Source organism: Salmo salar, chromosome 22, assembly GCF_965601325.2.
Source record: "Salmo salar chromosome 22, fSalSal1, whole genome shotgun sequence".
NCBI classification, from domain to species: Eukaryota; Metazoa; Chordata; class Actinopteri; order Salmoniformes; family Salmonidae; genus Salmo; species Salmo salar.
This window is the reverse complement of record NC_138312.1, coordinates 34,214,004-34,230,897: the sequence shown is the minus strand read 5'-3', so window position 1 is coordinate 34,230,897 and position 16,894 is coordinate 34,214,004. Positions and strand designations below refer to the sequence as shown.

Here is a 16,894-nt window from a genome sequence, read left to right as displayed (position 1 = left end):
TCCAGTCAGTAAAGGCCTCTTTAGTGTCCTAAGTTTTCTTAACCGTGACCTTAATTGCCTACCGTCTGTAAGCTGTCAGTGTCTTAACAACCGTTCCACAGGTGCAAGTTCATTAATTGTTTATGGTTCATTGAACAAGCATGTGAAACGGTGTTTAAACCCTTTACAATGAAGAGCTGTGAAGTAATTTGGATTTTTACAACTTATCTTTGAAAGACGGGGCTCTGAAAAAGGGAAGTTCCTTTTATCTTGCTGAGTTTAATATACATGTAGTTATTACCATGCATGAGATCCCCCACATTGCAGCCTGTACATTTAATACAGTCACTGATCATGTACTCTACCTTGGCAAATAAAGGTGCAGTTCAGCTATGAATGTCAGATTATTTTTCAGTCATATCCAATACCAGCAGTATCAAATTCCAGTCTTTGAATGATGCTGTGTCAGCATGTACAGTGGGGGGAAAAAAGTATTTGATCCCCTGCTGATTTTGTATGTTTGCCCACTGACAGAGAAAGGATCAGTCTATAATTTTAATGGTAGGTTTATTTGAACAGTGAGAGACAGAATAACAACAAACATATCCAGAAAAACACATGTGGAAAATGTTATAAATTGATTTGCATTTTAATGAGGGAAATAAGTATTTGACCCCCTCTCAATCAGAAAGATTTCTGGCTCCCAGGTGTCTTTTATACAGGTAACGAGCTAAGATTAGGAGCACACTCTTAAAGGGAGTGCTCCTAACCGCAGCTTGTTACCTGTATAAAAGACACCTGTCCACAGAAGCAATCAATCAGATTCCAAACTCTCCACCATGGCCAAGACCAAAGAGCTCTAAGGATGTCAGGGACAAGATTGTAGACCTACACAAGGCTGGAATGGGCTACAAGACCATCGCCAAGCAGCTTGGTGAGAAGGTCACAACAGTTGGGGCGATTATTCTCAAATGGAAGAACCACAAAAGAACTGTTAACTGCCTGGGGCTCCATGCAAGATCACACCTCGTGGAGTTGCAATGATCATGAGAACGGTGAGGAATCAGCCCAGAACTACACGGGAGGATCTTGTCAATGATCTCAAGGCAGCTGGGACCATAGTCACCAAGAAAACAATTGGTAACACACTACGCCGTGAAGGACTGAAATCCTGCAGCGCCCGCAAGGTCCCCCTGCTCAAGAATACATATACATGCCCGTCTGAAGTTTGCCAATGAACATCTGAATGATTCAGAGGACAACTGGTGAAAGTGTTGTGGTCAGATGAGACCAAAACGGAGCTCTTTGACATCAACTCAACTCGCCGTGTTTAGAGGAGGAGGAATGCTGCCCATGACCCCAAGAACACCATCTCCACGGTCAAACATGGAGGTGGAAACATTATGCTTTGGGGGTGTTTTTCTGCTAAGGGGACAGGACAACTTCACCGCATCAAAGGGACGATGGACGGGGCCATGTACCGTCAAATCTTGGGTGAAAACCTCCTTCCCTTGCCAGGGCATTGAAAATGGGTCGTGGATGGGTATTCCAGCATGACAATGACCCAAAACACACAGCCAAGGCAACAAAGGAGTGGCTCAAGAAGAAGCACATTAAGGTCCTGGAGTGGCCTAGCCAGTCTCCAGACCTTAATCCCATAGAAAATCTGTGGAGGGAGCTGAAGGTTCGAGTTGTCAAACATCAGCTTCGAAACCTTAATGACTTGGAGAAGATCTGCAAAGAGGAGTGGGACAAAATCCCTCCTGAGATGTGTGCAAACCTGGTGGCCAACTACAAGAAACGTCTGACCTCTGATTGCCAACAAGGGTTTTGCCACCAAGTACTAAGTCATGCTTTGCAGAGGGGTCAAATAATTATTTCCCTCATAAAAATGCAAATCATTTTATAACATTTTTGACATGCGTTTTTCAGGATTTTTTTGTTGTTATTCTGTCTCTCACTGTTCAAATAAACCTACTATTAAACTTATAGACTGATAATTTCTTTGTAAGTGGGCAAACGTACAAAATCAGCAGGGATCAAATACTTTCCTCCCCCCACTGTATGTATTACAATTACACACGTCAACAGTGTTTACCAATCTTGGTCTTGGGACATCCATGGTTACACATTGTAACTATGCAATAGACTAGAAATATGATTTAACTGGTTAAAGGCTGATTTGTAATTCATAAATACAGAAATAGAATTTAAAAAGAAAACAGTACACTACATGTAAATACTCAAACCAGTTCATCTCAATATGTAATTTCCTTCATCTGCATTGATCTGAAACACATGATAGGTGTAGTATTTCAACAAATGAGACTTAATTTCAATCAGTAGAGAATTTGAAACGCTTTATTGGAAGAAGTTAATTATCCAAGTGCTATAAATACATGCATTATAAATATTAGAAATACATGTTCAATCTGTACTTCCTGTACTTCAATCTGTATTTTATAATGCACATCTGCTGTGCATTATAAAAACAGTAAGAAAGAGGTGGCGAGAGGTGTGAAAGACAGAAAGAAGTAAGAACATAGGAGCAGGGAATTCCGCATATGATTAATGAATCACAGTGCCACCTAATATTCTCTCAGTTCATCACAATTACATAATAGTGTCTAGTGATGTCTCCTAACAGCCTTGGGCTCCCAGTCGGCCCGAAGGTTATCTTAAGAGCGGGTGAGGTGGCGATGACGGGACTGGGGGTTGGCATTCTCTCTCACATCAAAACATACCTACAGATGAGAGAGAGCATGTTTAAGCCTCTTTTTTATTATTCTAACACTGTCAGTCATCATAATCATCAGGTGGTGAAATGCAAAACTGACCTTGGATCATTAACTCTGGGACTATTACATCTCTATTTCAATGTAAAGCATCCCTTAATAATATTTCCTGTTGACCTGACCAAGTGACCACTCACCTCTGATCATGCTGTGCCCTCTATGTAGCCAATTCAGATGCGGGAGGTGTTCACCGACACAGCTGATATAACCTAGAGGATTTAGGGAGAGAGGGATGAAGTGAAGGAGAGAGACTTGAGAAAATAAGGTGGTTAAAGAGACAGTGTTCAACAGGAATCTGTGTGTGTGGCCTCACCTGGTGTCCACACTAAGTGGCTGCATGAACGGACACACGAGGAAAAACAATATAGCGTAGTTATAGAAATAATGAAGTGTCTTACTATTCTCCATAGTTGGCCCTCTTACCTATTATTTGAAGGTGGAATTAGCCACAGTTATACACCTGAGCCTGCTTACTGCACAATACAATCCATCAATCAATCAGATTGATACATGAGTGTGTGTGTGGGTTATAGGATGTCTAATTGTTCTAAATTCGTTTTTGTACAGACATCACACCCTTACCTAAACAGCACTCTCACCTGAGAAGTAGAAATCAAAGGGAGATAAACAGAATTGAATAACAGCAGTTGACATAGCTAAGTAAATGGAAGAATAGTCTTATTGCAATGTGGATGGCTCTTAAGAGCCTTTGGTGTAGCATAGTGTAGTCTTTGGTGTTGCCAGGGAACAGCACCCATTCAAAGAAGTAGGAGGTGAAGATCTCCGCACAGAGATTTCCTCTCTTGCTGCATTGTTGGACCCCATCCTTGAAACATCCTGCAGAGCACCAGACTTCTTCTCTGGCACACAGTGGTGAGCTGCAGAATCCCTCCTGGTCCTTATGTCCATCCTCATGATGTTTTGCAGGACAGCCTTCACACGCCTGAATTCCTCCAGGCGGCAGCCCCAGATGGCCCTGGTCACCCAACCTTGCAGTGCCCTACACAGTAACTGTAGGCAATCGTTTTGAAAGAATCTCCAGTTACAAGGTATCTGTAGGAATATGGACGATAATTTCATCTGAACTATCTGTTGCGATCGGGAGACCGGGCCATCAGTTATTACCGCAGAGAGCGGCTTGGAGCGCATGCTTCAAACCTATTGTGTTATGTAAATGGTTAATGATCACAGCCCTACAGATCATCTCAGGCCAATTATGCAATTAATATATGGTTAATATGTAATGAAATTACATGTACATATGAAGACAAACCTGACAGGATGAAATATGAAACGTAATTGTTTGCTAAACTGATAAATTCTGATATCAAACTGATGGAGATTATAGATTGATACATTTATATGTATTATCCTTCTCATGACTCTGATGATCCTAAATGACTCCCTTCTGCTTCATATTCAATTCCTATGGAACCGTATTGCGGAATTACCTCATGTTAATAATGAGAATGATTTGACTTTCTGATTTGAATTTGATTATGTTATTCTGTTTCCGTTGTTATGCAGTACAGACAAACTACCCAGTAAATATACCACTTTGTGGTTAAAGAAATTCCTGCCTCAGTCTCATCCATTCCTCTGTCACCTGACCTGTGACCACCTGTTCGCCTTCACTATTGTCAGTCATCCTACTTGTCCAGCTACCCACACAGATTCCAATAATCTTTCACCAGGTAACTGGATTACTGAAGTATAATATCCCTTATAACAAATCAACATAACATTGCACACACACACAATAAGGTCATATCAAGGATAGCATCACAAATTAATACATAAACACCGCTTGAGGAGTTGATTAATTGAATCAGCTGTGCAGTGCTAAGGTAAAAACAAAAATGTGCACCTATTTCAGTCACCAGGACCGAGAACCACTGCTCTTCATTGGGACAGGCTTTCATAGCCCTCTTTATCTGAGGACAGAACCCCACAAGAAACAGACTTCATTGTAATTAAATGACACAGCACTAAATATTATGTTACTATTATCTCTATCCTCACTCCTAGGGACTGGAACTACGCAAAAGTACCTGCCCTATCCAGAATAGCCTACTCACTTTGACAGTTGGGGCTACTATCCTTTCACCCTCCTCCATGGCTGTTAACTAGTTACCTACAAATGCATTTTGAGTTTGTTTTTTACAGTGATCAATATAGATAGCTAATATGAAGTTTAGTAGCTGGTGATATTTAACTTAGATAACTATCTATCTTTACAGTATGTAAAGTTGGCTAGATAGCTAGCTAGCTCATTTAGCAACTCATTTGAGTTAGCCTGCTAGCTAGTTAGCTAATAATACACGTTTCTTTTACCATTTTCGAAACGTATATACTTACTTGAATAGCTTCTTCCAGCCATGTGGACAATTGTAAACAGGGCAGCAAAGTTTGTTTGTCACCAGAGCGTTTTAAAGCATATTACTGTTGAACTATTTACCCATTGAATAGCCAGACCTTCTTACAAACTTGCTATGCTGAATTCTTGACGCACACTCGAACATGCTGCCTGCTATTTGCTGCCAAGCACGCCCACAAGCGAGTCACAATGGGCGGACTAAGCGGCACGCGGCAATTTACCGCTTGGTAGTGTACATGCCCGGTAGAGTAAACGAGCCGTACAAGGCAGCAGATACTCATAACACATTTAGTTCATAGCTACTTGTATATAATGCATTATTGGTCTTAGTTGTGTTGCCATCAACAAAGGTCAAACTTGATCAATGTGTGGCATAAAAGTATGTGTGAGTGCATTTCTTGATCAATTCAATGTCACTTCCTTCAGCAATTTGTCTAAAGTTTGGATGGAGAAGTTTCCGTGCAACGCTCCACCACACTGTGGGAGTTGTAGTCATAAATGTGCTTTAGGCCTTCTTACTTATCTGAAAGAACCATTCAATAAACCTCATTTCCCAGAAACCAGTGTTTTCTGTTAGGCAACAGATCTTCGAGCGGGGACGAACGCTCATGTAGCAAACGAACGGACGGCAGGGTGATTAGCGGTAAAAAAAAAAAGAAAAAAAAAAAAAGGAAAGAAAACGGACTCTACTCTCTAACCGGATCTGGTGCTATAAGATGAGCTGAAAGCGGTATATCGCTGTAATGCTGTCCCGTTGACCCAGCCGTGCGCGTCGTTCCCAAACACTTACCACAGCGAAGGTAAAGTTTAGCACAACTCTGTACAGTTTTGGGTAGCATCCCCGCCTGTTAAAAATGTATTACTTGTGGTGAGGGAAGAAGCGCAGAAATGTATCTGTCATCATGAACGGGCAGTCATGATTTGTTTCCACTGACGCTGGTGAAACACATTTTTTCCCGAGATGAGAGACAGACTTCCACACTCGGATTCGAAAGGTTATGAGACTAGTAAACTGGTATCAGAGCCAGATTTATTAGGCAACTCGTCTCGGGATGTGTTGAAGTTAAGTGAAGTTGGAAGGGATTTTGTAGGCTACCCTGTAAGGTAACCTGAAATGGGCTAAACATGGTCATGGATTTGATGCTGACAATTTACCCATTGACTTGGGCATCATGTTGATGGACATAAGCTACAGGAGCCTATGTCATGAGTTACTGTTGCCTACTAATTGTTTGGATATGTGGTCTTGAGGTGGTATGATGGGGTGAATTGTTCTCCATGTTTTGTTTCCCTTGAGTATGTTTAGAAGATGAGTGGTCTAAAAATATGTTAAGATCAACCTCGCTGTACTCTCATGGATGATGTCGCAGCGTAGGCAAATAATGCATATGTGTAGATGGGCTACTAAACTTGCACAGAAGGAGCTCTGTCATTGAGTTCTGAAAGACACAAGACTCAGGAGGCACAATATGTTCCAGGAGTTTTTCTTTACCAGCCACATGATCAGGAAAAGCTCTAAGCCCCAATGACAGCCTACAATTAGGGTCTGGAGTTTTTCCTGGACAGGTCAAGTGGTCTGTAGCCTCGGTTTCCAGGCGTCCTCGCTGTTCGTGGTGAACGAGACATGGGGAGTATGGTAACACGACTAAGTGGTCAGGAAATCGATTGGGCTCTAGGCTCTAAACAACACAGCACAGGACACTGCTTTACTCACTATGCACTATAACACCTGTAGTACAGTAACCATGTACTAGACCACGTTTTACCCCAATAGTCATGACCTCATTCATTGTATTCTAACCACTCTAATATGGGTTGGGGTCAGTCCTTTTATAATTCAGTTCAAGTCCAACACAAAGTAAGGGCCATTTTCATTCCCTGAATTGAAAGGGGGTTGAATCCAACCCGGATTGTAACCCAGCCTGGATCAGTGTTAGAATAAAACACAGTGAACTGACTGGTCTATCACTCCTTCCACCCTATAACCCGAGCAGGTATACTACATACAGCTGCATGTTCTTCCTGTTTCTCTCTGCCTCTCCTAATCATTAACTGTTTACCCCTCACCCAGCTACACCAGGCTGGAGCATCAGATAGTGCCTGGCCCCATGCAAATCCTCCTGCTCCCTTTCTCTCCGGGTTTCCTCTGTTCCAAATCACCTCATTAGAACTGGGAAACCAACGGTCTGCTCCATTAGAATAATGTCATGTAAGGAAATCCAAGGTGGATGTTGGAAACTGAAATCCACTGATGGCAAGATATATGTTTCAATTTTACCCCAGTTTGATTTGATTCCCTGTTCATTTGTAATGCAAATAAACAGTCATTTATATATGCAGGACTGTAATGTCTTTACAGTTTACAGGGTTAGGAGGATGATCTGACAAAGTGAAGAGGCACAAAATGTCACTCTTACGGTTATTCCTGACTGTGTGACCTGCCCAGGTCTGGGAAAACTCAGGCCCTATAGTCATTCGTTAAAGTGTGTGTTGTGATTCTCTTTATATGGTTGTAAAATTCCTGCCTCTCCTCTCCTCCAGGTGTGGCCCAGTGTGTGTGTGAGACATGTCAGATAAGATGTCCAGTTTTCTGCACATCGGGGACATCTGCTCTCTGTATGCAGAGGGCTCCACCAACGGTTTCATCAGCACTCTGGGGTGAGTTAAGTTCACCTATCCCTTCCCTCCTTTAGCAATTATCACTTACCATCTCAAATGAATGGCAATGGTGGTCACATAGGTCTTCTAATGCAGGGCTGGTAAATTCCGGTCCTGGAGTGCAGAAAACCCCAGACATTGAACTGCCCTGGTCTATTGTAATCATTTTAGATGGTGCCTATATATTTCCCAATCATTTGGAATGGAGGAATATAGCTGCAACTACTCAGCAGATGCCATGGGACATGAACTCACCTGGACATTAGGGCACTTTTGAGGTCTGCACATGCATGACAAACTTTAATTGTGGAGGGAGCTATCCCTTTAAGGGTAAATTCATAGCTTCATGTACACTTGAGAAGGTCATTAAGGTACTGCCTTCAAAGCTCTGCAGTGCATACAGTGAGGGGGAAAAGTATTTGATCCCCTGCTGATTTTGTACGTTTGCCCACTGACGTTTGGCAACTCGAACCTTCAGGTCCCTCCACAGATTTTCTATGGGATTAAGGTCTGGAGACTAGCTAGGCCACTCCAGGACCTTAATGTGCTTCTTCTTGAGACACTCCTTTGTTGCCTTGGCTGTGTGTTTTGGGTCATTGTCATGCTGGAATATCCATCCACGACCCATTTTCAATACCCCGGCTGAGGGAAGGAGGTTCTCACCCAAGATTTGACAGTACATGGCCCCGTCCATCGTCCCTTTCATGCGGTGAAGTTGTCCTGTCCCCTTAGCAGAAAAACACCCCCAAAACATAATGTTTCCACGTCCATGTTTGACGGTGGGGATGGTGTTCTTGGGGTCATAGGCAGCATTCCTCCTCCTCCAAACACGGCGAGTTGAGTTGATGCCAAAGAGCTCCATTTTGGTCTCAACTGACCACAATATTTTCACCAGTTGTCCTCTGAATCATTCAGATGTTCATTGGCAAACTTCAGACGGGCATGTATATGTGCTTTCTTGAGCATGGAGACCTTGCGTGCGCTGCAGGATTTCAGTCCTTCACGGCGTAGTGTGTTACCAATTGTTTTCTTGGTGACTATGGTCCCAGCTGCCTTGAGATCATTGACAAGATCCTCCCGTGTAGTTCTGGGCTGATTCCTCACCGTTCTCATGATCATTGCAACTCCACGAGGTGAGATCTTGCATGGAGCCCCAGGCCGAGGGATATTGACAGTTCTCTTGTGTTTCTTCCATTTGAGAATAATCGCACCAACTGTTGTCACCTTCTCACCAAGCTGCTTGGCAATGGTCTTGTAGCCCATTCCAGCCTTGTGTAGGTCTACAATCTTCTCCCTGACATCCTTGGAGAGCTCCTTGGTCTTGGCCATGGTGGAGAGTTTGGAATCTGATTGATTGATTGCTTCTGTGGACAGGTGTCTTTTTATACAGGTAACAAGCTGAGATTAGGAGCACTCCCTTTAAGAGTGTGCAGGGGATCAAATACTTTTTTCCCTCACTGTATATAAAGGACTTTAGTCTGTAGTGGTGGTGTGAGTCCCAATCATAAGATAGATGAGTGTGGGTTTGAGAGAGGAATGCTGTGGAGATGAACCACAGTAGAGGTGGTGTGGCCTGTGAGTCTGAAAGTTAGTGTTATCATGGCAGGGAGGTACTGGCACACAGGGCTGTGTGTGCTGCTCAGGGGCCCCTCTGCCATCTGTGGGCCACTGATACCGAGTGGTTTGGAAGGGTAAATGACATTTCCACTTTTCTCAAAGAACAGAGCTGGTCAAACTAAGCCCTTTGAAGTGGTAGTCTGGTCCTGGGTATCTCTATGACCATGATGGTATGTAGACTGGGAAGAATGGGAAATAGGGAACTAATTAACACACAATGATAAGGTGTGATTGTGTGCGAGAGATGTCTGGGAGGGAGGGAGAAAGGTAGGGAGGAAGCCTGTGTATGGTATGTGTAGACTGTTGGTGATCCATAGACAATATTGGACACACAATGATAAGAGATGTTTGTGTGTGAGCAAGAGAAAACATTTATATAGGGTCATAATACCAGTGAGAACGTGTAAACACTCCACAGGAAATCTCCTACAACAGGGTTCCCCAACTAGCGGCCTGCTTTTCTGAGCAAATCAAAATATATACAAACTGGACATTAGACTATAAAAACACCAGCAAATATTCCCACACTTACTACAGATATGTGATCTTATACAATGGAAGTAATGTTTCAAATGATTGTTTTAGTTAAATGTTATATCTGTTTGGGCTTCTTGCTGTCAATTTAGAGTCTACTAAATATGTTCTGGCTCCCTGACCACCCGCTCAATAAAAATATCAGCCGTGTTGATGATCCCTGTCCTAGAACTCCTCATACACACACACACACACACACACACACACACACACACACACACACACACACACACACACACACACACACACACACACACACACACACACACCCCCCTTTCTTCTCCATAATTTAACTTCTCATTCACTGCTGTCCATTGTATTCTCCATCAATCTCACCTGACTTCAGTCATAATGGATTCAATGCAGGTTTGGTTATTGTTCTGGGTCAAGATGACATGTAGGGGACTGTCATACTGTATGACTCCTGCATTAGTAATGTTATGTATTTTGGTCCATTTGATCCAGATCTGTGCTACTTGTCACTGTGTGCATAGTGTGCACTGTACTCCTCACAGTAACTGATAACACATGCCATAACATTATTAACACTTTTGGGCTCCCGAGTGGTTCAGCGCTCTAAGGCACTGCATCTCAGTGCTAGAGGCGTCACTACAGACCCTGGTTCGATCCTGGCCTGTATCACAACCGTCTGTAATCGAGAGTCCCATAGGGCGGCGCACAATTGGCCCAGCATCGTCTGGGTTTGGGGATGGGTTTGGCCGGGGTAGGCTGTCATTGTAAAATAAGAATTTATTCTTAACTGACTTGCCTAGTTAAATAAAAAAAATATTTGTCTTTAAATGAATGTGCTTCTGCCACACTCCTTGTCACTCACTTATTGCTGTGGCTATACATTGATTATATTACATATTTATTCCAGTTTGCGAAGACAAGCCATCAACTGCTGGTTTGATACTGTTTACATGTGATTTACAAGGGGGTGGATGGTTAGTAATGTTAGTGCTGCTAGAGGATCCCTGGACCCCCGACAGACAGAGCCCAGACCCCCGACAGACAGAGCCCAGACCCCCGACAGACAGAGCCCAGACCCCCGACAGACAGAGCCCAGACCCCCGACAGACAGAGCCCAGACCCCCGACAGACAGCAGCCCAGACCCCGACGACAGCGACCAGACAGACACACCAGACAGACACACCAGACAGACACACCGGACAGACACACCGGACAGACACACCGGACAGACACACCGGACAGACACACCGGACAGACACACCAGACAGACAGACGACACCAGACAGACAGACACACCAGACAGACAGACACACCAGACAGACAGACACACCAGACAGACACACAGACAGACACGACAGACAGACAGAGACCAGACACACACAGACAGACAGACAGAGACCAGACACACACACGACAGACAGACAGAGACCAGACACCACACAGACAGACAGACAGAGACCAGACACACCAGACAGACAGACAGAGACCAGACACACACGGACAGACAGAGACCAGACACACAGACAGACAGAGACCAGACCACAGCAGCACAGACAGAGACCAGACACACAGACAGACAGAGACCAGACACACACACAGACCAGACAGAGACCAGACCACACACACAGACAGACAGAGACCAGACACACACACAGACAGACAGAGACCAGACACACACACAGACAGACAGAGACCAGACACACACACAGACAGACAGAGACCAGACACACACACAGACAGACAGAGACCAGACACACACACAGACAGACAGAGACCAGACACACACACAGACAGACAGAGACCAGACACACACACAGACAGACAGAGACCAGACACACACACAGACAGACACCAGACCCCCGACACCAGACCCCCGACACCAGACCCCCGACACCAGACCCCCGACACCAGACCCCCGACACCAGACCCCCGACACCAGACCCCCGACAGACAGAGCCCAGACCCCCGACAGACAGAGCCCAGACACACCAGACAGACACACCAGACAGACACACCAGACAGACACACCAGACAGACACACCAGACAGACACACCAGACAGACACACCACGACACAGACAGACAGAGACCAGACACACAGACACACAGACACAGAGACCAGACACACAGACACAGAGACCAGACACACAGACACAGAGACCAGACACACAGACAGAGACCAGACACACAGACACACAGACAGAGACCAGACACACAGACACACAGACAGAGACCAGACACACACACAGACACACAGACAGAGACCAGACACACACACAGACACACAGACAGAGACCAGACACACACACAGACACACAGACAGAGACCAGACACACACACAGACAGACAGACAGAGACCAGACACACACACAGACAGACAGACAGAGACCAGACACACACACAGACAGACAGACAGAGACCAGACACACACACAGACAGACAGACAGAGACCAGACACACACACAGACAGACAGACAGAGACCAGACACACACACAGACAGACAGACAGAGACCAGACACACACACAGACAGACAGACAGAGACCAGACACACACACAGACAGACAGACAGAGACCAGACACACACACAGACAGACAGACAGAGACCAGACACACACACACACACACAGACAGACAGAGACCAGACACACACACACACACACACAGACAGAGACCAGACACACACACACACACACACAGACAGAGACCAGACACACACACACACACACAGACAGACAGAGACCAGACACACACACACACACACAGACAGACAGAGACCAGACACACACACACACACACAGACAGACAGAGACCAGACACACACACACACACACAGACAGACAGAGACCAGACACCACACACACACACAGACAGACAGAGACCAGACACACACACACACAGACAGACAGAGACCAGACACACACACACACAGACAGACAGAGACCAGACACACACACACACAGACAGACAGAGCCCAGACCCCCGACAGACAGAGCCCAGACCCGACAGACACACAGACAGACCAGACAGACAGACAGACAGACAGACAGACAGACAGACAGAGACCAGACAGACAGACAGACAGACAGACAGAGACCAGACACACACACAGACAGACAGACAGAGACCAGACACACACACAGACAGACAGACAGAGACCAGACACACACACAGACAGACAGACAGAGACCAGACACACACACAGACAGACAGACAGAGACCAGACACACACACAGACAGACAGACAGAGACCAGACACACACACAGACAGACAGACAGAGACCAGACACACACACAGACAGACAGACAGAGACCAGACACACACACAGACAGACAGACAGAGACCAGACACACACACAGACAGACAGACAGAGACCAGACACACACACAGACAGACAGACAGAGACCAGACACACACACAGACAGACAGACAGAGACCAGACACACACACAGACAGACAGACAGAGACCAGACACACACACAGACAGACAGACAGAGACCAGACACACACACAGACAGACAGACAGAGACCAGACACACACACAGACAGACAGACAGAGACCAGACACACACACAGACAGACAGACAGACAGAGACCAGACACACACACAGACAGACAGACAGACAGAGACCAGACACACACACAGACAGACAGACAGACAGAGACCAGACACACACACAGACAGACAGACAGACAGAGACCAGACACACACACAGACAGACAGACAGACAGAGACCAGACACACACACAGACAGACAGACAGACAGAGACCAGACACACACACAGACAGACAGACAGAGACCAGACACACACACAGACAGACAGACAGAGACCAGACACACACACAGACAGACAGACAGAGACCAGACACACACACAGACAGACAGACAGAGACCAGACACACACACAGACAGACAGACAGAGACCAGACACACACACAGACAGACAGACAGAGACCAGACACACACACAGACAGACAGACAGAGACCAGACACACAGACACACAGACAGAGACCAGACACACAGACACACAGACAGAGACCAGACACACAGACAGGCAGACAGACAGAGACCAGACACACAGACAGGCAGACAGACAGAGACCAGACACACAGACAGGCAGACAGACAGAGACCAGACACACAGACAGACAGACAGACAGAGACCAGACACACAGACAGACAGACAGAGACCAGACACACAGACACAGACAGAGACCAGACACACAGACACAGACAGAGACCAGACACACAGACAGACAGAGACCAGACACACAGACAGACAGACAGAGACCAGACACACAGACAGACAGAGACCAGACACACACACACAGACAGACGGAGACCAGACACACACACACAGACAGACGGAGACCAGACACACACACACACAGACAGACAGACGGAGACCAGACACACACACACAGACAGACAGACGGAGACCAGACACACACACACAGACAGACAGACGGAGACCAGACACACACACACACAGACAGACAGACGGAGACCAGACACACACACACACAGACAGACAGACGGAGACCAGACACACACACACAGACAGACAGACAGACGGAGACCAGACACACACACAGACAGACAGACAGACGGAGACCAGACACACACACAGACAGACAGACAGACGGAGACCAGACACACACACACAGACAGACAGACAGACGGAGACCAGACACACACACACAGACAGACAGACAGACGGAGACCAGACACACACACAGACAGACAGACAGACGGAGACCAGACACACACACAGACAGACAGACAGACGGAGACCAGACACACACACAGACAGACAGACAGACGGAGACCAGACACACACACAGACAGACAGACAGACGGAGACCAGACACACACACAGACAGACAGACAGACGGAGACCAGACACACACACAGACAGACGGAGACCAGACACACACACAGACAGACGGAGACCAGACACACACACAGACAGACAGAGACCAGACACACACACAGACAGACAGAGACCAGACACACAGACAGACAGACGGAGACCAGACACACAGACAGACAGACGGAGACCAGACACACAGACAGACAGACGGAGACCAGACACACAGACAGACAGACGGAGACCAGACACACACACACAGACAGACGGAGACCAGACACACACACACAGACAGACGGAGACCAGACACACACACACAGACAGACAGACGGAGACCAGACACACACACACAGACAGACAGACGGAGACCAGACACACACACACAGACAGACAGACGGAGACCAGACACACACACACAGACAGACAGACGGAGACCAGACACACACACACAGACAGACAGACGGAGACCAGACACACACACACAGACAGACAGACGGAGACCAGACACACACACACAGACAGACAGACGGAGACCAGACACACACACACAGACAGACAGACGGAGACCAGACACACACACACAGACAGACAGACGGAGACCAGACACACACACACAGACAGACAGACGGAGACCAGACACACACACACAGACAGACAGACGGAGACCAGACACACACACACAGACAGACAGACGGAGACCAGACACACACACACAGACAGACAGACGGAGACCAGACACACACACACAGACAGACAGACGGAGACCAGACACACACACACAGACAGACAGACGGAGACCAGACACACACACACAGACAGACAGACGGAGACCAGACACACACACACAGACAGACAGACGGAGACCAGACACACACACACAGACAGACAGACGGAGACCAGACACACACACACAGACAGACAGACGGAGACCAGACACACACACACAGACAGACAGACGGAGACCAGACACACACACACAGACAGACAGACGGAGACCAGACACACACACACAGACAGACAGACGGAGACCAGACACACACACACAGACAGACAGACGGAGACCAGACACACACACACAGACAGACAGACGAGACCAGACACACACACACAGACAGACAGAGACCAGACACACACACAGACAGACAGAGACCAGACACACACACAGACAGACAGAGACCAGACACACACACAGACAGACAGAGACCAGACAGACAGACAGACAGACAGACAGACAGAGACCAGACAGACAGACAGACAGACAGAGACCAGACACACAGACAGACAGACAGAGACCAGACACACAGACAGACAGACAGAGACCAGACACACAGACAGACAGACAGAGACCAGACACACAGACAGACAGACGGAGACCAGACACACAGACAGACAGACGGAGACCAGACACACAGACAGACAGACGGAGACCAGACACACAGACAGACAGACAGAGACCAGACACACACACAGACAGACAGACAGAGACCAGACACACACACAGACAGACAGACAGAGACCAGACACACACACAGACAGACAGACAGAGACCAGACACACACACAGACAGAGACCAGACACACAGACAGACAGACAGAGACCAGACACACAGACAGACAGACAGACAGAGACCAGACACACACACAGACAGAGACCAGACAGACAGACAGAGACCAGACACACACACAGACAGAGACCAGACACACAGACAGACAGACAGAGACCAGACACACAGACAGACAGACAGAGACCAGACACACAGACAGACAGACAGAGACCAGACACACAGACAGACAGACAGAGACCAGACACACAGACAGACAGACAGAGACCAGACACACAGACAGACAGACAGAGACCAGACACACAGACAGACAGACAGAGACCAGACACACAGACAGACAGACAGAGACCAGACACACAGACAGACAGACAGAGACCAGACACACAGACAGACAGACAGAGACCAGACACACAGACAGACAGACGAGACCAGACACACAGACAGACAGACGAGACCAGACACACAGACAGACAGACGGAGACCAGACACACAGACAGACAGACAGACAGACGGAGACCAGACACACAC

At 46.7% G+C, this 16,894-nt stretch overlaps 1 protein-coding gene and 1 long non-coding RNA gene across 5 annotated transcripts in view; one reads left to right on the top strand and one right to left on the bottom strand.

Annotated features, from left to right (window-relative positions):
• Positions 1-2,322: 2,322 nt before the first annotated feature.
• On the bottom strand, positions 2,323-5,615 carry LOC106583164 (uncharacterized). Of its 2 annotated transcripts, XR_014382176.1 has the most exons (3): positions 5,133-5,404; positions 2,912-4,708; positions 2,323-2,723 (listed from the first exon to the last, which is right to left on the bottom strand). It is a non-coding gene; the product is annotated as an uncharacterized LOC106583164 (long non-coding RNA). The 2 variants fall into 2 exon arrangements; XR_001323454.3 differs by having other exon boundaries at positions 2,912-5,615.
• Positions 5,616-5,755: 140 nt separating this feature from the next.
• LOC106583165 (inositol 1,4,5-trisphosphate-gated calcium channel ITPR1) overlaps positions 5,756-16,894 on the top strand; it is a 178,362-nt gene continuing 167,223 nt past the window's right edge. For 2 of the 3 annotated variants that reach the window (XM_045705740.2, XM_045705739.2), the window contains exons 1-2: positions 5,756-5,951; positions 7,693-7,809. In XM_045705740.2, the coding sequence (XP_045561696.2) occupies positions 7,718-7,809 (92 nt within the window). In that variant the 5' untranslated portion in view covers positions 5,756-5,951; positions 7,693-7,717. The remainder of the gene's footprint in view (positions 5,952-7,692; positions 7,810-16,894) is intronic. The other variant, XM_045705741.2, reaches the window with a different exon arrangement.